The sequence below is a fragment of the Cynocephalus volans genome, chromosome 1, assembly GCF_027409185.1.
Source record: "Cynocephalus volans isolate mCynVol1 chromosome 1, mCynVol1.pri, whole genome shotgun sequence".
Classification (NCBI taxonomy): Eukaryota; Metazoa; Chordata; class Mammalia; order Dermoptera; family Cynocephalidae; genus Cynocephalus; species Cynocephalus volans.
The window spans coordinates 119771113-119798157 of record NC_084460.1 but is presented as its reverse complement, the minus strand read 5'-3'; the positions used below and the strand labels follow the sequence as shown (position 1 = coordinate 119798157).

Below are 27045 nucleotides of genomic sequence, written 5' to 3'. Positions count from 1 at the left end.
TCCATGGTCTTGGATATACTTGCATGTTTTTTGCCTCTCCTAAAGTCCCTGTTTCCTTTTTCTTTCTGTCTTCATTGTCCTAAAAGTCCCCACACCCCATTTCAGCCATTGCACAGGATTTCTAGTGACTTAAGTGTTCAAATTTGTGTCCCATTCTGAGTACCATAATTCATAGAGATATTAACTCTAGAATGTGTCTGCAAGACAGAGTGGTGAGGAAGGACTGGAAACCATGGCCTCCTGTTAATGGGTAAAGTCACTGGATGTGTTAGCTTGGAAAAGCGAGGTTTAAAGAGGAGTAAAGTCTGTGGAACCATCATTTAGAAGAGCTTTGTTGTTCTTAAGGAGATGAGAAATTGTAAGAAGGCAGATTTCAAGTGAGATTAAGGAAATTCTGAGAATTAGCTGAATGGGCAGCTTTAGGAGGTTAAGCAAAGGCTGACTGGCCACATGTTGTAAAGAAGCAGGTTGTGGTATTAGAGTTTGTTTTGTGCCCTAAGTTTGACAGGGGATCTCAAAGTTCCCTTCCAAGTCATAGTTTCTTACTAAGGCATCATGGTGACTGCAAGTTTGTCCTCAGCTCACTGGGAGGAGCAGAACCCACTGCCAGAGCCACCAGGGGTCCTTGAGGCCAAAGGAAAACACAAAATTATCTCTTACCACATAGTAACATTTTTTTGAGAGAGGAGCAGCTGACAAGTTGCCACCATCTGTCAGAGAAATGGGTTGGATGCAGTTTAGTCATTCATTCTCCCAGAGCATCCTGCTCATTTCTCAGGCACCCACCTGCTTTTCCACCTGCTCTTCCTTCTGTGGCATTGGAAGTTTTTTGTTTCCTTTTGAAGGATATCAGTTTCTAATTTCCTGCAAGCCCTGCCTGCTACTTTCTCTCCACTCCCATCTCTCACTATTCTTATTCCCAGGCACCTCCTACTTTGCCAGCTGTCTCTTGAAACCTCTCTTTCCTTCTTCAGTAAAGCCAGCCCCACAGCCCTCTGACTGAGCCCTTTGATTACAAGGCCATCATCCTTGGGTTCTCCGGCATTGCCTTGATGTTAAGGACATTGTTAAGGAAATTGCTGGATTTTATTTTGTTTCCTTTGTGAATGTAAACCTTTTGATATTGTTTTAAACCTAGTGTCAAGGTATCAGAAAAGTTTCAGTGTACTTGTCTTTATTTTAGAATCTGAAAATAGTTTTCAGATTTGAAAATTGGTTTGTCAAGAGTATAGAAATTGGCTGATGTTCCTGTAACATTTACTTAGAAGATGGAAGAAAAGACAACTAAATTCATGAATGCATTTTGATTTGATTCTTTTTCACCTTTGTGTTGCTCCATTCTGGCTTATGTGTTTTCTTTTCATCTAGAACATACTGACTTCCCATCTTCTTTCCTCCGTGTATTCCTGTATTCTTGGACTGTTCCCTGTTGGTGTGCCACCTTTCTCCTGTTTGGGAAGGCTTTGGGAATGGGAGCAGTTAAATGTTGAAACTCTAAAGTTGGGAATGTATCTGTTGCTCACTTTGTATGTGTGTTTTTACTCCCTGGTGGTCACTGACACTAGAATCCTGCAATGATAAATTGAAGTTGAGAGGCTCCTTGCCCTACTCTGGCCAAAGCAGTGAGGTCAGCACACCCAGCTCTCTGTACATGGAGTATGGTAAGTGTTAGGAAGGCAAGAGCTGAAATCATATTTTTTCTCTACTCTCCCATTGTGCCTGCTATGCTTTGAGCTTTGGGGCTTATCTCAACTCTGTGGAGGGTGCACACTGTACAGTCTCACCCGCCCGTTCGTTATTTTTAACCCCTGTGCTAGAAATCACACCTGCCCACCATTTCTGTTGCTTCTCTCTGACTCAGGGGTCCCACCCTCTCTTATGCTATGGGTATATTATCACTGTGTATGTCTAATGATCCAGGTGGGATGGCTCTCTGAGTGGGTGAGAGGGATCCTGAAAAAGGCCTTTTAGTATCTGGGCCTAATTATCAGAAGACAAGCTCCACATGGAAATTATGCATAGGATGAAGCTATTTGGGTCTTTTTCTGACTCTCAGTACAGGATTTTAACATTTTATTTTATTTATTTATTTATTTTTTGTGGGGTAGGAAGAGAGTATGTCATCTTTAAATCTAGATGGTAAAAGGATTGTCTCTGGGATCTCTCCATTTATTCCACCATTCTCCAACCAAGAGGCTTAGTGCTCTGGGATTTTAATAGTCCAAGGAATTCTTATAGATGGTAGAAATCTTCTTTCCAACCTGTAATTTCTTGTTACCTGGGGAGACTTAGGAGCATCTTTAGTGGTAAAATCTTCAGATTTCTCAAAGAAGTCAGAGCTTTTTACATCCACATTCTATTTTCCCACAGAGGGTAGTCAGTACCTATGTTCAGGGGAAGGCATGTTCCGAAGACCATCAGAAGGACAGTCCCTCATCAGCTACCTCTCTGAGCAAGACTTTGGCAGCTGTGCAGATCTGGAAAAGGTGATAAATCTAAGGGTCTAATGAAGAGCTCATGAGTTGGAAGATCTGGCCTGAGGTTCTGTGGTACCATTTGTTCTAATGAGGTTTCTGGTACACAGCAGTAAGTGGGTGTAGACTACAGTAAAGATAAGTTCATGGTAAAGATTAGCTCAGCAAGTTTTATTTCTGGGAAACTCTTCAGGGAGCTTGTGTTCCTCATTGAGTCCCAAATATTAGCGGTTTTATCTTGGAAGCTAGCCTGGATAGAGAAACATTGAATTTTAGCTCTATGATTGTTGTTCCCTTGACCCTAGAACCTTAGGTAAATACTGTTTTCAAAATCAACTTCTATATATTTTTTTAAGGTTCAGATATGTAATAAATACTGTCCGTATAGCATTTTATAGCTTACAAAGCATTTATATCTTGAGACATTGCGTTTATTTTAATAGTTCGTATACAGGTGTATGACTTTGGGAAGGAGCCTGATTAAAATTCTGGGTCTCTTCTCTGTCATATTTTTATGTAGAAAGTGGGACAGGAGGGAACAGTTATGTCCAGGTAAGAGAGCAAAGAGAATCTAGGACAGGTTTTCTAGCTACCAGCTTTCTTTATAGTAGAAGTGTGCATTTCCCCTGGGTATTTTCATTAAAGCAGTGCATGTCTTACAAGCTCCATTTTCCGACATTTTAATCTATGAGGCATTCAATATTTCCAGCCCCTCGCCGAGCAACTTTTTTGGTGCTCTCCTTCCCCAGGAGAATGCCCACTTCAGCATCTCAGAGTCCTTGATTGCTGCCATTGAGCTAATGAAGTGCAACATGATGAACCAGTGCCTGGGAGAGGAGGAAGTAGAGGAAGAGGACAGTGATAGAGAGATTCAGGAACTGAAGCAGAAGATCCGCCTTCGGCGCCAGCAGATCCGCACCAGGAATCTGCTCCCCATGTACCAGGAGACTGAGCATGGAAGTGAGTAAGGCCTGTGAACACCTCTGTTCCTGCTTCTTTGCAGTTTCAGGATAAGGCTCAGTGCTTCGTGGGCTTTCTTTTTGGTCTTCATTTGGAATGTTATGCTCAAGCCAAGGATTCTTCTGCTGTAAGAAAGATATTTCTGTATTTTTTTTCTACCAAACTGGTAGTACTCATTCTACAGTTTGTCCATTTCCTACATCAGAAATAGCTTCCTTCCAGAATAAGTTTCTGATATGAGAAGTAAGACCACTGGTCCCAAGTTTGCTTCCCAGGTAGTAGTATCTTCTATTTACATGAACATTTCTAAGGGGATAAACCAGCAAGAAGAGTTAGTTTTTCTTTCAACAGCATCATTCCCAGTTAAGATTCTATTTACTTCTCTCTGTTGAAGTCATACCACGTCCCTTTTATTGTGACACTAGAAGCAGTTGGAGACTGCTTTCTGTCCTGTTCATTACCTTTTCTTTTTTTATTTTTTAAACATAACAGGCTTTCGGGTCACCTCTAGCAGCTCCCAGTTAAGTTCACGTGATTCAGCACAGTTCTCTGACTCTGGCTCTGCTGATGAGGTTGATGAATTTGAAATCCACGGTAAGAAATGATGCTGTGTAACAAGAGAGGTTTCATTACCTGTTTCTTTCAATTTGGAATCAGGCTGAGAAGATTTTTTAAGTAGATCTTCATTATGGTCCATATGAATGTTTTCAGCTATTATAAGTGATGGCCTCTCTAGCTAAAATCAAAACCCCTTTAAAATTTAAGCAGAAAAGAACACTGAAAGGAAGTGTTTCAGGTGGAGTAGGCTGGCTATTGAAGTCACCCTGATGCTTCTTCCTCAAGTGCATCTTTCTCTTGGATTCTTGCCCTCATTTCTCCTAGCTCCTAGGGCTAGCTCATACCACAGGAAATTAGAATCTATTCTCTTGTGCTTCATTAAACAACTGAAATTGTTTCAAAGTGTTCAAAAGGAGTTTTGTTATAATCCTAATAGAAAAGGACAAAAAGAATCATGGGGAGGGGAGTGGCAAAAGCAGAAAAGGGAAAAAAAAAATCAAGTTTACAAAGTAGAACTTTAATTTTAGTCCTACCAGTGCTAACTTGCTTAACAGAATCACAGACTCTTTTTGTTGTTGTTATTGTTGTTGGAAGTATGCATAGAGAAGGGGAGGGGTTCCAATCTGGGAAGACAATTGTGTTAAATCAGATTAATGTCCCATTCCTGCAAATCATAGATTTTTTCATGTTCCCATCGGTAAAACAGACAGACAGACAAAAAAACCAGTTCAGGGACATAAACTCTTCCCCTATTGGTGAAACTAAGAGTAATTACCTTACAGAGTAAGGAAATTTATAATTCTCCATTACAACATGATGATGAATAGATTTTTTATTGCGTGAGTCTCTGATTTCCTGTTTATACCAATCTAGAGAACCCATTCACCTACATAGACCTCCAGATGTAGTAGGCAGATTTCTTCGCCATTCAGAAATTCAGTTTTTATACATAATTTCCAGATCTCCTGGAAGTCTTCCTTCTGTGTTGTCCTTAATGTATCTCATTTCTATTCATGACAATAATAGGTAATCACTTAAAACTCCATTTTTTTTCTATGTTTGTATGTGGTTTTCCAACAATTCTCCAATTCTCCAATACCATCTGGGTGTCATACAATTCAATTCTGACACTAACTACCTGGAGTTAGCACAGACCCCATAGATTAAGGCTGTGTTCTACGAGATTGCTCCCACTTCAGATGCCAGATGCAAGTGGAGCCACCAGGCCACCTGCACTTCTGCTTGGCTGACTACAAATCTAAGGGTTCCCCTGATCCTCCTTCCTACAGTTTGATAATCCACTTGAATGACTCATAGAACTTAAGAAAGCACTATACTTATGATTATAGTTTATTATAAAGGATATAAATAAACAGCAACATGAAGAGGTACATAGGATGAAGTCCTGAAGTTTACTGAGCGCAGGAACCTCTGTCCCTGGAGTCAGGGTGCACCACCCTCCCGTTACATTGATATGTTCACCAACCAGGAAGCTCCCCTAAACCTTGTCATTCCAAGTTTTTTATTGAGGTTTCATTATGCAGGCATTAATTGGCCATTGGTAATTGAACTCAATCTTCTGTTCTTCTTCCCCTCTGGAGGTGTAGGGGGAGTGAAAGTTTCAACCCTCTAATCATGTGGTTGGTTCTTCTGGTGGCCAGCCCCTATTATGAAGCTATCTAGGGTCCTGCCACGAGTCACATTGTTAGCACACTGTCAGGTATGATTGAAAGGGGCTCCCTTCAATAATAACAGACACTTAGGAAATTCCAAGAGTTTTAGGAACTCTGTGCCAGGAATGGGAAACAAAGACCAAATATATATATATTTTATTTTATTACAGTCTGTGACTAACTTAATTTCCAAATTAGGAGAAAATTAGAGGGTTCTGCACTGATATTCAGGATCAGTGGTCAGAATTTCGTGAAGGTAATATTAAGGTAAATTCAGAACATGCTGCTTTACTGGGTGTGGAGCAGTCTACTTGACTCCTAAAACTGTTCCCTGCAGCAAAGCAGGGAGCCAGAGAAAGCTGTTTGGTCTGGAAAGAGCCTGCCTAGGAAAAGGCACAAAGTATACTCCCGTTCGAAACTGTTGCTGCAGTTGTGAGCCCCAGGGAGATGTTTAATCAACTAATTCTCTAGTCAGTTTAGAACAGAAATCCTTAAAGGAAAAGGGTTTTTCAACCTCGAGGCCAGATAATTCTTTGTTGTGAGGGATTGTCTTGTGCATTTTAAGATGTTTAGCATCATCCCTGGTCTCTACCCACTAGATGCCAGTAGTACCCTTTTCCCCAATCAAGACAATAAAAAATGTTTCCATGGCATTGTCAAAATCACCCCTGGTTGAGAACCACTTCCTTAGGAGGTCCTTGAGGCTAGGCTGGTGGGGTGAAGTAGCAATAACTGTCTTCCGAGCTGTAGTGAGCACCTACCTGTAAGTTTCGAAAAGCCATTTTATCTTTTGTAGCAAAAGTCCAGTCCTGATCCCAGGAACATTTGGTATAGAACTCATTCTCATCAATTTATTTTCTGTCAGAATACTAAAGGGCCCTCTTTTGTAATCATTATTACACAGATGGTAATGAAAGATCTAACATGACTCACATGTCAAAGAATGGACTCTCAGTGTCAGTGGCCTTGATGTTCTCAGGTAGCCTATGTTGGAAGCATGGATATGCTCATACATGCATGTGTGTGAATGTTTGCACAAGCTTTTGCATATACTTGATCTTGTGATACCTGTTAAGGTTACGAGGACCACAAGGTCTGGAGAACTAGTTGGAAAAAACCGGATTTAAGCCAGAACAACAAGCCAGGATTATTCAAATATTCAGATATTCTTCCTCATATGACCTCAACAATCCTCCTCAATGAGTTTGTCCTTGTTGATCTTTCTCTACAGTGATATTTTCAGATTAAGTGGTCATTGTGACTGATGGAGGTAGAAGACAGTTTAGAGAGGAATGGTCAATGAAGAATTTTAGTTCAAACCTGTAGCTATGTGACTGCCACACATTCCAGACAGCAAAAGTAGGATAAAATGGTATGAAGCTAAATGTTTCTTTAGAGTTTTGAATTTTCAGAGCCAACTTTCAGAAAGCTATCTCTTGTAGATACTTCATATACAATTAGGATTTACTGAGTAATCACTTTGTGATCTACACAAGTAGGCTTTCAGTAGGTGGGGTTAACTGAAAGAAAGTAGCAGTTTTCTATACAAAATGGCTTTAAAACACATAAACAACAACAAACTCAGAACTTTTTGTTAAACAGTTAATTTATGACTGTTAACATTGTCAGCCACTATAATTTCAAATAAGTGTATAAGATTAGAAAAAGATTTAGAAAACTAAAAGCAGTTAGGTCCCTTTTTCTCTACTCTGAACTGTTTTAGTTTATTCTAACATTAGTCTTCCCTGCTTTTCCTAAGTCACTTTTAAACTGGTTTCTAATGTGTTTATTTATGATCACAATCTTTTGCTGGTGCATTTATTGATTGTCAGCCACTTCTCCATCAGAGCACATTCAGTCTGTTTTAAGGAAGATTAATTTAAGGCATATCTTTATTTGGTCTTTCTCCCCCCCACTTTGGGAGCTTTAAAATTTTTATACACATGACAGGTTTAACACCTTTACCTATCAAATTCACCCACTTCAAGTGTATAAGTCTGTGATTTTTAGTAAATTCACTGACTTGTGCAGCCATGACTGTAATCTACTTTTAGAACATTTTTATCACCCCTTGTGGCCATTTACAGTTAATTTCTGTTCTTATTCCCAGCCTCAGTCAACTGCTAATCTACTTTCTGTCTCTATAGATTTGTCTTTTCTGGACGTTGCATATAAATGGTATAATATAATGTGTGACATGTGATCTTTTGTGTATGCCTTCTTTCACCTCATCTGTTTCTGCTGATGGTGTCTGCCAAATCAGTTTGATATCATTTGTAAACTCTAATCCCAGACAGTCTTTTCAACTTCTTTGGTTTTAGGGTTTTGTTGCTCTCGGTTTTTTTTTTCCTTTTTCAGCTTCTTTGAATATAGCATCATCAGTTCTTCTTTATCTTCCTTTGTAGATTCTTCTAGAGTTTCAGTCTTATGTGTATATATATCTAGTCAGGGTCTAATCAGGAGATAGAAGCCGCACAGTAATTTGAATAGGGAAACTTTAATATAAAGAATTATTAACTATAGTGGGAGATTGAAGTAATGGGAGATTGGCTCATAAGGAGTAAAGAGAACTCCAAACAACACAGGAGGAGCAGCTATAGGCAGCAGTCACTGTCCCTAGGGCTGAGATAGAGCACCTGGGGAAGGAACAAATGTAAAAGAGGGTCATATCCCCAAGGCTGAGATCTGGCCCACTTGGCTCATTGAATGATGGAGAAATTCTCTGAAGCTGCAGGGCTGCCCTGAGGTAGTGCCTGGGGATGCTTCCCAGCAGTCTTTGCTGGGAAGCCATTCTCTGGGTTGCTGGGAGAGGCTGCCCCCAGAGGGGAGCTGTATCTCAGAACTCAAAGGGTACTGGAAAAAGCAGTGGCAATTGTAAAGCTCTCCCAGTAAGCTCTCCCAAGAGGTGCCAAGAGAAGCCATTTATGGGAGGTACCAATAGTGACACTGTGCTGCAAAGCCACCCATGGCATGTTTTCCCTGAGATCACATGTACTGCAGGAGGCAGCCTAGAGGAGCACACCAGAACCAGCAAGAGAAACCCCTTCCTCTTCCAGTGTCCCTCCAGTGCCCTCTGCTGACAAAGCTTAACATCATGCCAGCACAGGAGAAATATTTATGGGTCCAGCTCCATTATCTCAGAGCAAGCAAAAAAAGGGGGAGATTTGGAGCTGGAAGCCAATAAATTGATAGCTGGCATAATATATAAAGAGGAAAGTTCATGAATTATATTTTTTGAAAAGTTTTAAAATTATACCTAATTCAAGGTAATCAGTTGCTTCTCCCCTCTCCCTTTTTAATCAAAACTTTTCTCTTTTTAAAAGAAAAATAATTTTTATCTATTTTAATGTTTCTTTTTGAGTCAGCAGTTACAGAAAATTCACTGGAGTTAGATTCTCAGATGTGTTGAGTATCACCTTGCCTCTCAAAGAAAAGCAGGATGGAATCTACCATCACACTGGCCAGTAAATTCTGAAGTTGACTCTTCCTCTGCCTCATCTATTTTGTTCACAAATTTGCAGATTTTGCCATGGTATGAAGGTTTTAACCAGTTCTTCCCTGATCATACCAATACCAGTGTCTGGACTTGCAGCAAATTCTTCTCCTTATAACACATCGTTGTTTCATTGTTATAATTCATAGTTGCTAAGGTTCATGGTTCACCGCTATCAATAAAAAGTTTTATAAATATGTTAAATACCACTTGGAAGGTGTATTTTTCAGACTTCTTTCTTAAGTGCTGTCATTTGGAATACATTTAATCCACCTAGTTGAATAGCTTTCTCCTCTCTCTTTACTCCTTATTTGTCTGTCTTAGACCCTGGTCTGCTTTTATCTAGATCCTTAACTAGCATTCCAGCCACATCAACTGTCATCTGCTTGAACTGACCAGAGTCAGCAGGATGCAGCACAGACCCAGTGCCCATAGAGCCTTATGGTACTTAACTAGTGTCAGGAGTCATGTCTCCTTTGGTATCAGGTGCTGCTTCTTCCCCTCGCCCCATGGGATAGGATCCTTACCTCCAAAGCAGTGTGGTCCTCCACACTCTTGGAAGTATTCGTGATTCACTAGGAAGTCCCTGCCATGTACCTCTGACCCCACTGTACTGCTGGTAAAAAAGAGGAAGAAACATGATGAAGTATACCTTGAATTATATTTTCTAAAGAGAGGAGAATGAGTTTTTCTTTCAAAGAAAAAAATAAAAGAGTTCCTCTCTGTGAGGATGAGGAAATGCTAAATAGTTTTTATGAAGATAATGGTTTCCTTAGCAACCGTGAATTATCAACCACCTCTTCTCTCTGGTGTGTAGTGTTTTCTTTAGTAGCCTGGTCCCAAAGTAACAAGATTGTTTAGCTCCTTGTTCAGGGATATCTGTTGAAGATTTTCTCTCATTTTTCCTTCTCTATTACTCCAAAACAAGATGAAATTTGCAAAAGCTTTTAATTGCTTTTAGCCAATTAATCATTCATTTAGGAAATATTTTCTGAAAACCTGTTATGTGCAAAGCATTCTGAGGGTTAGTAGGACAAGGCAAGACTTATGTACAATCCAAGACAGTAGAAGTGTTACCCAAATAAATGTTGCAAACCAAATGGTCTATGAAAGTATGGTCTACTGTTACCTAGACTTTTTTCCTTTTCTCCACCAGCACTAGTTAGACTGGAAATAGACAATTAGCAGTGCATTGGGATCTGGATTTTGTTGGCAGACAAAATATGTACACGAACATCTTTGTTGTTAAACAAAATGGACTTTGTTAATTACCAGCAAAATTTTTGTTGATGTCTTATTTTTCTGTGCTTAGAAAGTATATGAAAATCAACAGGTTTCAATGGTTAATTTACTTGTGTATATAGATTGAAGACTTTGGTTTGTCAACAGTATTATTTAAGTATATGCTTGTATTCAGAGCCTTGTGTTAACTCTTTTAGGGCCAAAAGAAGAATCAGACACAACTTCATTTCCTCACAAGAAGACTTTATAATCTAGTTGTAAATACAAAATAATCTCTATACAGAGGAAACATATGAGGAACAGTTGAGGTACTCATGGCCAAGTGCAGAGTAATGTCATATAAGATTTGCTGTATTTAGGGGATCAGACACTACAGTAGATTGATCATCAGGTAGGCTTAATTAGGAAGAAGAGATCTTTTCACTAAGCATTGAAGGAAGTGAGAGATGGGATTTATCGAAACAGCCTCATTTTCATAACTTGGATAGGCTCTATCTGCCTTTCTTGAACATGACTGCTGTATTTCACATTCCCTCCCATCAAAAATATTTGGGTAGATGAGGTCTCTAGATGTTCGAGCGTATCATTATTAGAAATCTTCTTCAAAATCTTTCAGAAATAGGCTTTAGAAAGTCTGTCATAGTTTCCTGTAATTATGCCTAAGAGTTCTGCAGTAAAGATAATGTTGACCATCTCTGTGAAAATTTGTTGGTTACCAGGCATCTCCAGGGAGTCGCCAAGCCATACAGAAGTTTTTTTCCTCCCTGTACTAGTCAGGGTTCTCCAGAGAGACAGAATCAATAGGATATGTTATAATTATATGAGAAGGATTTATTAGGGGAATTAGCTCATGTGACTTTGAAGAAAAGTCCCATGATAGGCCGTCTGCAAACCGGATGCTGGCAGTGTGGCTCAGTCCAAGTCCAAAGGCCTCAAAACCAGGGAAGCTGATGGTGTCCTTGGTGGAAGTTCTGGAACCCAAAAGCTGAAGAGTCTCGAGCTCTGATGTCCACAGACAAGAGAGAAGAGTGTATCCCAGCTCCAGCAGATTGAGAGACAGCTTCACCTCTTTTTCCTGTCTTTTGTTCTCTCCAGGCCCCCAGCGGATTGGATGGTTCAATGTGGGTGGGTCTTTCCCACCCACTCCACTCAGACACTCATACTAATCTCTGCTAGAAACACCCTCATGGACACACCTAAAAAGATAGCTTTCTCAGCATTCCTTCATCTAACCAAGTTGACACCTGGAATTAACCTTCACACTCCCTGTGCCACCAGAAAGGAAAGAAATTTTTCCGTGAAGCTTTTTTAAGGATAGAGAAAAATTCTGACATTTGGACGTAATAGCAACAGTGGAGAGATGCTAGAAGTAAAGTTTCAATTCCACATACATTTAATAAGTAACCTCTGTAATCCAAGTTCTGTTTTAGGTACTAATTCTTATGTTTTAAAAAAAGAGCCAGACAGAGTTTTTACCTCTGAGAGCTTACAATTTAAGAAAGCCTGAAGGGCCAGCCCGTGGCTCACTTGGGAGACTGTGGTGCTGATAACACCAAGACCACAGGTTCAGATCCCTATATAGGGATGGCCGGTTAGCTCACTTGGGAGAGCGTGGGTGCTGACAACACCAAGTCAAGGGTTAAGATCCCCTTACCAGTCATCTTTAAAAAAAAAAAGAAAAAAAGCTTGAGATTTAAAGAATGAGGGAGAGCTTCAAGTAATTTACTTTGTGTTTCTGCTTACTAGGGGTTATGTCCCTCTGTGCCTTAGGATGCTTCCTTTTCTTATTCACTGTTTTACACCAAATCTGAATTTGTGTTTCTACCTGGATTTGTAACCACTTTGGCCTTCTCAGTGCTGTGCATAATGTCACTAATTTGCCTGCTTGTGACTTGAATAAAGCCAAATTAGAAGTTGTGTTTAGAGCTTCCCCTGCTCCTTATCCTGCGCAGAATGTAGCACCTAGCTGCTACCCTGAGTGCTTAGCTGGCAATACCTCACAGTGATTTCCATTATCCCTTACCTCCTCTCTTACCATATCACTCTCCTCTTACCTCTGGTTTCCATTTAGATGCTGACATCAGAAGGAGCACAGCCTCAAGCGGCAAATCGTTCATTTCCTCCCAGTCCTTGTGAGTACTTTTTTCTTTTTTTAAATAAAACCTTGAGATATGTGGAGAAACAAACCTAATTCTTGACATATGGGTGGGAAAGGCCATGGGTAAAGCCATCCAAATTCATGAGGAGGCAAGGTTAAAGTGTTGGGCCTGCCTGAAGGTGGCAAGCCCAAGGGAAGAGGGGAGATCTTTGGTCCAAATGGGGTGGGCTTTCATGGAGGCAAAGCTCACAATGTGAATTGTTCCTTCTCTGCTGACTCTGATCATAACTAGGGGCCCCAGAACATCAGTTCTGAAAAGAGAGAGGAGTGATCATGATTTTTGGAACATGTTCCACATTGTAGACCCAACTAGGAGAAATAGTAGCTCATTTGGGAGGAACAATAGCCCTTTATAGTCTGCAAGCAGTTTTACTCACTTTATTTTGTGAACAGGCATCATGATCTCCATTTTCTAGTTAAACAAACTGAAATTTAAGGAAAGGAAGTGACAGAGTTCTTAACTAGCAGTGCCATGTAATGCTAGTGGGATTTGAACCTAAATCTTAGAATTGTAGGCCAGTATACTTTTCACTGTACACGTGTGTTGGAAAATATAGGAAAATGGTCAGGGACCCTCAGATGTTCAGAATCTTGCCGAGCATTTGCTGTGAATAGGTTGTGTGTGGGCGGAGTTAGTGCACCTATGCCGCGCTGCCACCTTGACTGGCGACTGCCTCTGGTGACTGCCTCGGGCAGCCACCACGTGTGCAGCCATGCTTTCCAATCTGTGGCTTCCAGGGACCTGTTTACTGGTTACCTAGCTCATAGACCTGTGTGTAAAGGGTCTGGTAACTCAGCCTAGCATGTGAGGGTTCTGGTGACCCAGCCTGGCATATGAAGGGTTTGTGACCAAGTCTGGAACAGGCTTGAGGGGTCTGTGAGCTCCAGACCCAGCCCTAGCTCAACAGTTGGCCCAGTTGGGACAGGATTACCGGCAGGTAAAAGAGCCCAACAACTGGTGTGGTCGTGTGGCTTTACAATTGGCATCACGAACAGATTAAGAGCACTACAATTGGTGACGTTGGCAGGATTCCAACATTAGCCATAGTGCTACAACGTGTGTGAAGATGATGAGAAAAGAAACTGAGTGGACTGGGGGTGCTGCGAGTATTCTCTCAGCCCAGCAGTTCATGCCTATGGTATCAGACCCTGAAGGGAAGGTTTCCATCTTCTGTCTTTTTCCTATGCTCAGCTTTCCTTGATTCTCTCCTTTTCAGCTCCCACTGCTTCCTGCACTCCACATCTGCTGAGGCAGTGGCCATGGGGCTTCTGAAGCAATTTGAGGGGATGCAGCTTCCAGCTGCCTCAGAGCTAGAGTGGCTAGTCCCAGAGCATGATGCTCCTCAGAAGGTAGGCTCTTCAGCTTTTCATCCCTACCCTGGAGGCTGTGAGGCTTTCTGATCTTGTTCTCCTTTGTCACATGTCCCCAGTCTGGAATGAGCCTGTGTGTTTCCTTTTCTACTCATAGAAGTCATTCATTACAAATGTGTTGAATGAATAAATGCATGAGTGAATGCTTGCTTGCCTAGGTTTCCACTAGCAATTTTCAGAACAGGAAATAATGGCTATTTAACTGTCCTTATTCCACTAGACCCAGAAGTAGAACTCTTTTTTTTTTGAGATCACTTTTGAGACATTATGAAAAAGTGAATTGTTCGGACTCTTCTTTGCTCTGCAGCTGAGTCTTTAAGGCACGAAGCACCCTGGCGTGCCGTGGGTCCTGGGTTGAGTGCAGGGACAGCATCAGCAATAGATGCCACCACTCTGGGATGCTGTTTCTATTTGCTTCTTGGAACCCAAGGTCCTCACTTCTAGTTCCTGGTGCCTTCTGGTTTGTTTTGAGGGCTAAAGTTCTCTGAAGTCCTTACTCTGTGGTATTCCTGGAATGTCTTTCATTAACTATGCTTCTGTCATGGCCAGAAGGGTCAAGGATATGTGTTCCCCCACACTGTCCATGTTATCTTGACCTGTGCTTTTCTTCTGCAGCTCCTGCCCATCCCTGATTCACTGCCTATCTCACCAGATGATGGGCAGCATGCTGACATCTATAAGCTGCGTATTCGTGTTCGTGGCAACCTAGAGTGGGCCCCACCCCGGCCTCAGATAATTTTTAATGTTCATCCAGCTCCAACGTGAGTAACCAGTGTCTGTGCCCTTTGGAAAATGAATACATCCTCTTTGGATTATCGGGGCTGTCTCCTTACCTCTAGTCTCTGCCTCCAGCTGTACCTCCCATACAATTTTGTTCATTTAAAGGCAGAGGGAAAGGATTATCTCTTTTGTTCTTAATTTCTTATTTTTAATCCTCCCCATTCTTCCCCAGAGCTAACTGGAAATGAGGTCTTTTTCCACTGGCCTTTCCAACCTATTGACTTTCAGTGGTTTTGTGAGCTTATTGGTTTCCTCTTTTTAAGAGAGATGGATGCTTTTCTCTCCTTTTGTTCTCTCCTCTTTATTATTTTCCATCCCTTACATTTGTATAGAAAGTGTAGTTCATTATTGGGGACAGTCACTGCCTAGACCTAAATCCTAACCTTATAATCCTCAGGTTAGTTCTCCTAATAGGTTCATTTTGTCCAACTCTGAAAAAAATAAGTGAATTTTCCTCTCTTCCCATAGTTAACAAGAGCTCTGTGTTTGTATCTTCATCTTTTGCACCCAGAGGCCTCAGGCAGCTACTGTCTGTCTCATGCAGCTGCTATCTGCCAATCCCCTCCTTCCCCTTTCCTTAGGAGGAAAATTGCTGTGGCCAAGCAGAATTACCGCTGTGCAGGATGTGGCATCCGGACTGACCCTGGTGAGTATCCTTTCCTACCACCATACTGCCTCCAAGGGCTTTACTCTCTCCCACACTTAGGAGAGAGGGAACCTGTTAGAGGTAGTAAGAGGAGGTGACAGGGCAGAATTGGAGGAAGGGAAAGAAGGGTCCTGGAGGGAAGGGGTAGGACTAGGCAAGAGCACTGGCAGTCAGAGGGAAATTATTTCTGGGAGCACATTATCAGGATTGTGTACTGGAGAAAATTGGGTAGTTTTAGCTAGGTTCTTGGAGGCTGGGTCTTATCAACTCTGGCAGGTTTTGTTTCCTCTGTCGCTTTCAGGGTGGGACATAGGAATCACTGGCTTCTCTAGGTGGGTTTCTGCCAGCGATGGGTAGCTCAAACAGAAGTGGCCAAAGGCCACTGGCCATCCCTTTCCACCCTTTTAGGGAAACACAGAGCTGTATCACCAGCTTGTAGATGGGAAAGACAGTCACATCTATCCTTTTGGCTTTCTGGTTTTTCCAGATTATATCAAGCGGCTGCGGTACTGTGAATATTTGGGCAAGTACTTCTGTCAGTGCTGCCATGAGAATGCCCAGATGGTTATCCCTAGTCGGATTCTACGCAAGTGGGATTTCAGCAAGTACTATGTCAGCAATTTCTCCAAGGACCTGCTCATTAAGATCTGGAATGATCCTCTCTTCAATGTGCAGGACATCAACAGCGCTCTCTATAGGAAGGTCAAGCTGCTTAATCAAGTCCGAGTAAGACCCTTGAGAAGGCCACATCCTAGATTCTTACCCTTCTCCCCTCAACCCTCCTCTGTTCATACAGTATTTCCCGAAATCACTACACTTCTCATCACAGTGTCAGAGCCATAACTATCTCATCATCTATGCTCTCTCTATGTACTTTCTTAATATCTTCCCATTTCCCAGGTATCTGTCTAGTCAGATCCTCAAACCTGGCAGTAGAAGCTCTGAAGCTATAGATTGCTCTTGATGGCAAAAGCAGAATTTCTCCCTTCACTGAAAATATCACTGAGTGGGGAATAGGGTATCAAGTGGGAAATTCAAAGTCCAAAGTTCTTAGCTGCTCTCAGTTGTGTGTGTGATTTGGGCAGACTGACCTGGCAGAACGGCCTTCCCTGGCTGGAGATTATTTAAAAGCAGGTTGAGTTAGAGGTGTAGAGGACAGTTGGACTCTGGCTTCCAGGTCCCCAGGGTTTAAAGTCACTAGTCTGTCTAACAGTCAATTCTCTCTTCTTTTCCACATGCACCCCCACAACTGCCATCCCCCACCCAATGTCTTTCTTTTCAGCTGTTGCGGGTCCAGCTGTATCACATGAAGAACATGTTCAAGACATGCCGACTGGCCAAAGAGTAAGTCTTACCAGCTGGCCAGTTAGCTAAGGTGGTTAGAGTGCAGTTTTGTAACACCAAGGTCAAGGGTTCAGATCCCTGTTCCAGCCTGCCACTAAAAAAACCCCAAAAACAACAACAATAAAAAGAGAGTAAGTCTTGGGTGGAGGCCGGAGTATTCTGACTGAGTTAATGTCTCTGAAAGGGACATGTCCCAATAGTTGGCTCTTGTTATATGAAAGAGAGTAGGGGAGTAGGGGAATTTTGCAGAAATGTGTGAAAATTGTAAACGAGAAGCCACAGTAGTAACTGTATCCTTCTCTCTGGAAGGGGTAACCTGTGATTATTCTATTTAGGTCAGGCCAAACTCTTTGCAAGCTGGCATGGCTCGCTCTGTAGGTTATAAATAAGTCACTCTGTCATCCAGCCAGCCAGTAGTGTGGGATGACTGGGTGGCCTGAAATACCTGGGCTGGCTGAATGTTGCCCACCTTCGTTACCTTATCTCTCTTGCTTCTGGATAAGGATCTATCTACTATGATGTGCCACACAAAGTGTTCATTCTCTCCTTCCACCTGCTTCCCGTCATTTCCTGTAGGCTTCTGGATTCCTTTGACACAGTCCCAGGCCACCTGACAGAAGATCTCCACTTGTACTCACTGAATGACCTGGCTGCAACCAGGAAGGGGGAGCTGGGGCCCCGGCTTGCTGAGCTCACCAGGACAGGGGCTGCCCATGTAGAGCGATGCATGGTGAGAAAGTTTCGCTTTAGCATGCAGTTGAGTCCTTGCTTAGGAATACGAGAAGTGGGATGGACCCAAGGTTCTTGCCACTTAGCTCCAGGAGGTTGAAATGGCTAGTCCATAGTGTGAGAAAAACTGGAAAGGATTGCTGTTCCTTAGGTTGGTGAACGACTAAATCATCCAGATCTGAGGAACCTAGAATTAGAAAAGAAAGTTATACTGGCATTCCCCACAGGTAGCTCCGAGCAGGACTGAGCAGGCCTTCACTAAAGAATTGTCATAGTGTGGGAAGAGAACCCTGGATTAGAATCTGGAGAGGGATCCTAACCTTGGTCTTGGCTTTATTATTTTCAATCACCATGACCAAAAGAAATAATTTGCCCACTCTGACATAAAGCCTCAATTTTCTTATCTCTAAAATGAAGATGATAATTTTACATACTGTCCTTTCTTTTCAGTATTTTTGAGGATTCATGAAATAATTGATGTGACCATATTTTATAAACTTTAAGTATTCTACAGATGCAAGTTATTATTGTTTGCAATATATTCAACATACCGGAAATTCAGAAATTCCATTTTTAGAACTCCTCATCTTAAACTATGCCCAGTTTGTATTCCTGTGGCAGTCTCAGAATTAGAGCTTAAAATAGGGTGTATGTAGAGAATCCTGTGTGGTTGGGGGAACTGGAAACACTTCACTATAACCTGACTTGAGGCTTGTGTTATTTTGGGGAAACATCCTTGTCTTCACATTGTATCTTAATTGGCTGTGGTTCCTATTTCAAAATAAAATCATTACCCAGACTAGAATATCAACTTTAGAGGCATCATTCCTTCCTCCTTTTTTTCTTCTTTGAGAACCACTCTAGTGGTAGGGATTTCTCAAGCTGATGCCTCTCGTCTCCATCATAAAGCTTTGTCTAACACTGTCCAGCCCTGGCCCTAGTCTGGCTTTTATGTTTCCAAGTCCAGCCCAGGATTTTTCCCTGTATGTGGTACAAAACCTTAGCCCACTCAATTTTTATTTATATTTTGCCCCTCCTCTCACTGGTGTTCACCCTCCTGTGCCAGTTTCTGATGTGCTGCCCTTATTTTGCTATCTGTTTCTTTTACCCCAGCTCTGCCAAGCCAAGGGCTTCATCTGTGAGTTCTGTCAGAATGAGGATGACATCATCTTTCCTTTTGAGCTCCATAAATGCCGGACCTGTGAAGGTGAGGGTGGTACTACGAGTGGGGCAAGCAAGACTGAACACAGAACTCATTTACCTCCCTTGAGCCACCCCCGTTAGCAAGAGTATGGTTTGATTCAACAATCCCTGAGTTTCAACACTGGAGCACAAGCTGTGGTGGGCTGTGGCAGCAACTTACTTCCAGCTTGAGGTAATACAAATTGTTTTCTTTTCTCTCTCTCCCCTTCTCAACTTGAATAGAGTGTAAAGCATGTTACCATAAAGCTTGTTTCAAGTCTGGAAGCTGTCCCCGGTGTGAGCGGCTGCAGGCCCGTCGAGAGTTGCTCGCCAAGCAGAGCCTGGAGTCCTACATGTCAGACTATGAGGAGGAATCCACTGAAGCCTTGGCCCTAGAAGCCACCATCCTGGAGACCACCTGAAGAAAGCACACTAAGCCTTCTATCCACGGGCTAGGGTCACACATAATGCAGAACTGAGCCACCCTCTTAAGGACTTTCCCCACTTGGGGCTTTTTAAAAAGATTATTATTATTTTTTATGACCTGTCTGATGTCCATGTGTAGTCAGCCTTTCTTAGGTTGATGGCTCCAGTCTGTTGTGACAGATAATTTTGGGGCACCAGGTAATCCATCAAAACTGACATATGGGTCTTAAGTGAAGCTTATAGTGCCTCTGTCAGGGGAATGGACAGTGAGATCCAATTTTTCTGACATCCATGGCTTTCTCCACCAGGACCAGATCTGGTTTCAGCTGCATATCAAGTATCATTTCCAGTTTTTATTTTGTTTTAGTTCTCCAGCTTCTGAGCCAAGCCTTTCTTAACTCTCTTCTCCTTTGCTGCTGAAACAGAGTGATGAGGAGTTTTCTCTCTCCCAATCCTGGAATAGTGTCAGACTGTGCCCTGAGGAGAAGCAGCAGAGAATGGGACAACATCATGGACATTCTCTCCAACTTATTGAGATATTTTGGGGGCCATAAAAACAGAATCATTACCGTCCTAGAATCCTCAGAGACCTAAAGGAGGCAGCTATGACTTCCCTGTTTGAAATATTCTAGGCATAGATAATTTCACAAGCTGACTTTCTTTATCTATGCCAGTAAGCTTGAAGCAAAGAACAGAACTGATGCTTAGGCCAGGACCATTTGTAGCCGTACACCACAAGCATAAGTGAGGCTATAACTCTGTTGCTTAAGCAACATTTATTCAGTTAGAGGAACTGTTGGCCTCCTCTTAGATATTAAGTTCTCTTTAAGTTAACCTAGTTCTTTGGTGCAGGTATGATCTTTCAAGCTCAGGCAAGTACCTGACACCATCCTAAGGTGAGGATAGAAACCCCACCCACCATCTTAGTGGGTCCCTTACTACTCTATTCTCTGTTAGATGATCATAGTTGTTCTGAGTAAAATACAGCCCAACTCCATTCTCTCTCCCTTTTCTGCAAAAGAGCTGGAGCCCTCCCTGGTGGCTAATCTCCTGCCTTAGTTTCTTTTGTCAAAGTTGGGGAAAAAGTGGTGTTAGAGAACTTGACAATTTGTGGATGTGAGTGTGAATATTCCTTTGTTCTTGGGATAACAAGAGCCTTTATGCCAATTATGCACTTAATTCTTTATCTGGCCTGGTGATATTCATATGTTCAATAATTCTTTTTATTTTACTAATTTTAACATCCCTCCCTTTTTAATGTGTGTTTGGAAAGGAAAAGTTCTTGAATGGGACCATGTATTTTTGTGGTGTTCTGTAAGTCGCTATAACTTCTAACCTCTATGTAAAACAATTTTCAGGATTGCTTCTCCAAGGGCTGGCAGCTCTGTGAACTAGAGCCCACATTTTTGTTCTGGGACTCACTTCTTCCTGTGTACCTGTCTTCCCATAGTTGGTTGCTAGTAAAAAAAAAAAAAAATGGCTTGGGTGCTGCCCCAGGAAGCGAATAAAAAGTTGCATATGGTTGGTGGAAGCTGATGAGTGCCTGAGTTGGAAGTAACAAGGAAGTAAAGGAGCATTAAGATAACGACCAGAGGGCCGGCCCGTGGCTCATTTGGGAAAGTGTGGTGCTGATAACACCAAGGCCACGGGTTCGGATCCCTATATAGGGATGGCCGGTTAGCTCACTTTGGAGAGCATGGTGCTGACAACACCAAGTCAAGGGTTAAGATCCCCTTACCGGTCATCTTTAAAAAAAAAAAAAAAAGAAAGATAACAGCTAGAGCTGAGGCTCCACCAGGGAGGAAACATGTAGGAATTTGCCCATGGTGTTGGTTCCTCTGCCTCAAACTTGGGACTGAAGGCTACCTTGGGCTGGAAGACCCAGGCTGGAAGGCTATTTTCCCTTCAGGTCATTGTGAAGCTCTAAAAGCCAAGGCCCGGCCCAGTTTTGAAGGGCTTACTAGAAACTCCCTTGTCCTCTAAGGAGATTTGGGAATGACCCCACAAAACCCAAGTCTTACTAAGGGTTAGGCCCCAGATTGGGTGATCTCTATTTCCAGTTTCAGTTTAAATTACAAACTCAGCTCTTAACTCCAAGTCACTACACTAGAAGAGATGTATTCCCTTGTTGTCTTACCTGTTTCATAGCAGCATAGGATCAAATGATAGAAAATGCTGACACAATTTCTAAAGCTCAACTTAAGCTTACATGCTCCTGAGTTTTCACTTATTTTTCTCCACCTCCCCCACCCTATCCTTTTAGATTGTATATCTGTTTTAGTGACCCTGATACTATGCTGTTTTCACCATCCAAATACATATTTATTTATTTATTTGAGAGTACAGAAGAGCGGCAGACGATAGGATGTTTTGAAGCACTTTGCAACTTATCGGTATCTGAAAATCCCGTTATTGTGGGGAGAAGTTTCTGAATGCACTGAAGAAAGTTCCTCCTAAATGAAATGGGAGGGAAGAAGTGTTCTTTTCTGTAAATAAAGGGGGAAAAAAAAAAAAAAAACAGTTTGCTTGCAAGGTGGAGACAAGATTCAAAACATAGCAGAAGAGTGGAAGGCGAGTATTTTCCACTTAAATGAGGCTGTTTCTGACATTTCCCTGCCAAGGCTTTAGAGCTTTTGTTGAATTAACATAAAAGAAGCAAAAATCTAAATAGAGATGTTCTGAACTGGAATTCCACTTGCTGTAGTTCTTGCACGGTCTAACAGCTCATTGTCATTGTTAATAAACTAAGTGAATGAAATTCTGCCTTTTGTTTGCCTGCCTTGACTATCAGGAAATGGTATTGAGTGTCCACTGCAGGTATGTCTGAAAATTCAGAAGGTTTCTGTGTTATAATGCAAAGCAAACTGGACTTTACAGGTGAGGAAAAGTGGGCTGGAGTGCTTTGTCATTGAATGGCTATGTAACCTTGAGTGAATCACTTCACCTCTTTGGATTTCTGTTCCTTTATGTGTACAATATCAGGATTAGACTTTGTGACAGTCTTTTACAGTGCACAGGGTGTGCCCCCTACCCATCCTTGTGGTGTAACTATCGCTTCAAGTGAGGTAAATCTTCCTCTCTGCAACATCTGAATTGTCTTAGATACTTCAGTTCCCACTTCTGTGAACATCCGGCTCAGGTTTTCTCTCTTATGCCCACTAAAGCAGCAGCTCCACCGTGCATCTTTCTGAATTTTTCCCCGTAGATGTCCTTTTGTCATCTCCAACCAATATGTCTAAAACCAATGTAAATTTATTTCCCAAAACTTAACCATTAGTCATCCAGGTTTGAAATTTAGCTGTGTTTGACTTCCTCTCTGAGTAAGGTAGCATGTCTGGCTAGTCAAGCATTATCTCTTTTCTACCACCTGTCATCAAATTCTGTTGATTTTTCTCTTTAAAATAAACCCATCTCATTTATTTTCCACCACTAGCATACAAATTCAGGTTCTTATTTCACATCTCATTTATCCTTGGACATGCCAATTTCTTCCTGTTCACTTGATCATCAAATATTTGGGTACCTACTATAAACCAGTTTCTGTGCTAGGCTCTGAGGCTACAGCAGGGAGCAAAATGGAGACAGTTCCTACCCTTAAGGAACTTAGAGTCTTGTAGGGGAGACAGACATTGCACAAATCACCAAAATGAATATGTAATTACAAGCTGTGATAAAAGCTAGGAAGGAAAAGCGTAGATGCTATTTAAAAAGATAAGGGGACCTAATTTATACTGAAGACAAGTGAGCCCATGACAAAGAGGTATTTTGACCAAGATCCAAAGCATGAAGCTCAGAGTAGGCAGAAAAAGACTTTAGACAGGAACTAGCATGTGATGGTCCTCCTGAGACAGGAAGAGTTTGGGCAAGAAACCGAAAGGAGGACTTACCAAGAATTTTAGATTTTATTCTGAGGACATATGTGCAGTGAACTGAATGATTGTGTCTCCCCAAAATTCCTGTTGAAAGCCTAGTCCCAATGTGATATTATTTGGAGGTGGAGCCTTTGGGAGGAAATTAGGTCATGAGGGTGGAGCTCTTATGAATGGAATTAGTATACTTATAAAAAGAGGCCAGAGAGCTAGGTCACTCTCTTTCCAACATGTGAGGACACATCAAGAAGACTAAACTGGTGAGAGGGCCCTCACCAATAACTCAACCCTGCTGGCACCCTGTCTCAGACTTCCAACCTCCAGAACTGTGAGAAAAAAATGTTTGATATTTAAGCCACCTAGTTTATGGTATTTTGCTGTAGCAGCTCAAGATTGAAGAGTTTTGTTCAGAGGAGTGAATAATCTGGTTAAAATTTTGGTGTCCTCTTTATGGAGAATGAAGGGTAGAAATGCCAAGGTGGATGACTGCCCAGTTTGCGTTCCCTTTCTTTGGGGTGTACCCCCACGTGGGATGTTCTTCTAGAGAGATGGCTCTAGTAGTTCAGGAGAGAAATTATGTTGGGTTTGGACTAGGGTATCATCACTGTTACCTCATTACCCAAAACTTCTAAGAACAAGACAAAGTCCAAATGTTCTGCTCTGTTTGTTTGTTTTTTTTTAAAGATGATCGGTAAGGGGATCTTAACCCTTGACTTGGTGTTGTCAGCACCACGCTCACCCAGTGAGCTAACCGGTCATCCCTATATGGGATCCGAACTCGTGGCCTTGGTGTTGTCAGCACCACACTCTCCTGAGTGAGCCACAGTCCGGCCCCTCTGCTCTGGTTTTGACACACTTAAATAGGGGACAAAAGGCTGGGGGTTAGGATATTGGAAAGATTCTGGAGTAAACTATAGAATTTAAGGAAAATTAACAAAATATCAGGAAGGGCAGGGGCCAGGGCAGCTCTGGGAACCTAGCTGCAGGATTTGCAGACTCTTGAGCCTGTTGCCAGCAAGGCAGGCCACAGAGTAATGGCTGTGTCAGGGACTCACCCCTGAGTATTGGGGGCACACTCCAAAGAAAGGGAACTGTGAGCTGGGGGCAGTCCATTTTGGCATTGACCAGGCTATTCACCATTCTCTGTGGCTGTAAGTGTGTGTAGGTTTACTATATACAGTAATGGTAGAAAGAGCAAGCATGATCTTTACAGCATTCTGGCTAAGGTGAGTCCCAACACTGCTTCCTTTTTCCTTTGAACTTTGGCTTAGAGGATGGGAGAAAGGGATCAGTATGACCACCATATCCTACTGGCTCTTCTGCCCTGATCAACTTCAGTCCTCTTCCATGTCCAATATCCAGGGTATCAAATCGCTTGCTTTTAGAGTTTTAATGACAGCAGCTGCCAGATGGCCCAAGCTTTCCCATTGTGAGCCTGATGTTCCTGGGATCAAGATGAATGTGATTAAAAACCAAAGAAAGAATCTGCCTAGCACTACTCTAAGAGTGTGGAGAACACAAGGATGTGCTCAATACTCACCTGCCTCTCCCTCAGTTGTGAACAGCTTCTGGAGGAGGAACAGAAAGCAAAGAGCTGTGCTTCTGGTTTTAGAGGTACATCTAATACCAGAACCAGTGAGGAAAGAGTGTGTTAAAATAAACCCTGAATGGTAGGAAGGTTCTTAGGATCTAGTGGGAATTTTAGGGACCAGCTCTCTGAGAGGCTATAGCAGACCAGTGCCAGGTAAGACGCAAGTCTGAATCAGCACAGCATAGATGTGTACAAGCCTTAGGCAGCAGATCCTAGGGAAGTCCTGTGCTTTTCTCTCACAGATAGAGGAATTTCTCACCTGTTTCCTTTCAAACAGTGACACCTGAAGTTCCCAACCAGTTTTATCTTCCCCACTGGCTCACTGCAGGAACAGAAGCCAACCTCCCAGCTTCTTCCCCAAGCTCCAGTTTCCACAGTAAGTACAGAACCCTCTTCAGCACTAGCACCAGTTAACAGGGAACTAAAAGGCACCTTTTCTCTCTTCTCTCTGTCACCTCCCAGCCTAGCAACACTAGTAGCAGAAAACAAGTAAAGGCACCTTTTCTCTCTTCTGTCCGTCACCTGCCAGCCTTTTTTCTACTTAGAACCTGAAAAAAGAAATTCAAACTAGTAATGAATTTGTTAACTAGCTTGATTGAAGATACATGTATCAAAACATCATGTTGTACACTGTAGAATTAAAAAAAAAAAATTCAAACTAGATGCCAACAGTGGACCTCTACAGAAAAGACTAAGGGAAGACTTGCATATTTCTCCTTTAACCACTGGAAGCCCTGCAACCACACATCTCTAACTAAAGGGAAGACCTGATGGGTTGAAAAGCAGGAATGAGGTCTGCAGAGGAAAAGGAAAAGAAAATGAAAGAGAGCTCTCTGTCTCTCATTTATTTCATTTTCTAATACATTCACATGCTTAAAACCCACAAGAAGGTATATGGTGAAAAGGCTCCCTCCCATATTTGTAGCCCATGTACCCCGTTTCTGCCTCACCCCCTTTGGTAGCTACTCTTACTATTTTGTTTATATTAACAGAGTTTCTTTATGCGACTACAAACAAATTATATATATTCTTATTCTTCATCATTCTTTAAAAATTGGCATATGATATACACATTTCTATACCTTACTTTTTTTTCTTTTCACAATATATCTTAAAGAACTTTCTATATCAGTACATGAAGCGTTTCCTTATTCTTTTTTATTGCTGTACATTTTCCATTGTATGGATAGACCATGATTTATTTAACCAGTCACCTACTGATGGACATTTCATTCCAATCTTTTATTAATACAAACAATGCTGCAATGAAAAACCTTATTTGTATATCATTTCACATGAGTGCAAGTATATCTGTAGGATAAACTCTCCAAAACGGAATAGCTGGCACAAACGGTATCTGCATTTGTAATTTTGATAAATATCACCAAATTGCCCTCCATAGTTGGGGTATGTGCTGAGGGAAAAAGCATTATTGTAGCATCACATTCCCCTGAATAAAACTCACTGGGCCGGCCCATGGCTCACTTGAGAGAGTGTGTTGCTGATAACATGAAGGCCATGGGTTCGGATCCCATATATGGATGGCCGGTTGGCTCACTGGGTGAGCGTGGTGCTAACAACACCAAGCCAAGGGTTAAGATCCCCTTACTGGTCATCTTTAAAAAATAAATAAATAAAATAAAAAAATAATATACCAATGTTGGTTTCGTAGTTTTGAAAAATGTAGTATAGTAATGTAAGATAGTAACATTAAGGAAAGCTGAAATTGGGTGAGGGGTATATGAGAACTCTTAAACTATCTTTGCAATTTTACTGCAGATCTAAAATTATTTCAAAATAAGAAATTTACATATACAAAAGTATATGTACACCATAATTACAATTTTGCATAAATATTCCTGGAAAGAAAAAATACATTAAAAAAAAAGGAAAGAATACTTAAAAATAAGTGTGGTTCTGCTGGAATGATGGGATTGTGTGGTGATTTTTTTGTTTGTTTTTATCTGCTTACTGAAATATCTGTAAATTAGTCATGTTGTTTTTTATAATTTAAAGAGTTAATCTTGGAGTTCCGGTCAAGACGGCGGAATAGATGGTCCCCAGTGTCACTCTGTCACACAAATCAACCAATTTACAACTATAAAAATGTAACGACAGCCAAGCTGAGGCCGCTGGAGCTCAGGGGAAGAGGAGGAGAGACCTACAGAGTTCACGAATGGGGAGAAGCCACAATGAGAGAAAGAAAAAACTGCTTAGAGTGTTTTAGGCTGCAGCTGCTTTAAGGCTGGCATTGCTGAGTGCATGGAACAGGAGCTGGCAGAAGCCATAGCTGTGCCCTTTGGACGGAGTTGCTTGGAGGTGGAAGGGGAGAAGAGGGCCTTGGTGGTCCCCGGGACAGCAAGAACACTAATAGGGTTCCTGTGGACCCACGCAGGAGTGAGGAGCCAGAACAGCTGAAAAAGGGGAGCCATTCAGAGGCCAGTGAGTCATTGCAAGGGACCAGCACAGGGCCCGTCCCATGGGAAGTGTTTGGTTCATGGGGGGTGGGGGGACAGCCCACCAGGAGAACACTGGGACACAGCAAGGAC

The 27045-nt window shown here is 41.9% G+C and overlaps 1 protein-coding gene across 9 annotated transcripts in view; it reads left to right on the top strand.

Annotated features, from left to right (window-relative positions):
- Window positions 1-21794, top strand: part of RUBCN (rubicon autophagy regulator) — a 50194-nt gene extending 28400 nt beyond the window's left edge. For 7 of the 9 annotated variants that reach the window (XM_063106239.1, XM_063106187.1, XM_063106247.1 and 4 more), the window contains 14 exons: window positions 1566-1661; window positions 2371-2486; window positions 3224-3434; window positions 3927-4028; window positions 6570-6644; window positions 12472-12532; window positions 13776-13908; window positions 14545-14690; window positions 15291-15355; window positions 15843-16081; window positions 16638-16699; window positions 17276-17429; window positions 18542-18635; window positions 18854-21794. In XM_063106239.1, the coding sequence (XP_062962309.1) occupies window positions 1566-1661; window positions 2371-2486; window positions 3224-3434; window positions 3927-4028; window positions 6570-6644; window positions 12472-12532; window positions 13776-13908; window positions 14545-14690; window positions 15291-15355; window positions 15843-16081; window positions 16638-16699; window positions 17276-17429; window positions 18542-18635; window positions 18854-19032 (1733 nt within the window). In that variant the 3' untranslated portion in view covers window positions 19033-21794. The remainder of the gene's footprint in view (window positions 1-1565; window positions 1662-2370; window positions 2487-3223; window positions 3435-3926; window positions 4029-6569; window positions 6645-12471; window positions 12533-13775; window positions 13909-14544; window positions 14691-15290; window positions 15356-15842; window positions 16082-16637; window positions 16700-17275; window positions 17430-18541; window positions 18636-18853) is intronic. The other 2 variants (XM_063106205.1, XM_063106195.1) reach the window with 1 other exon arrangement.
- The last annotated feature ends 5251 nt before the right edge of the window (window positions 21795-27045 follow it).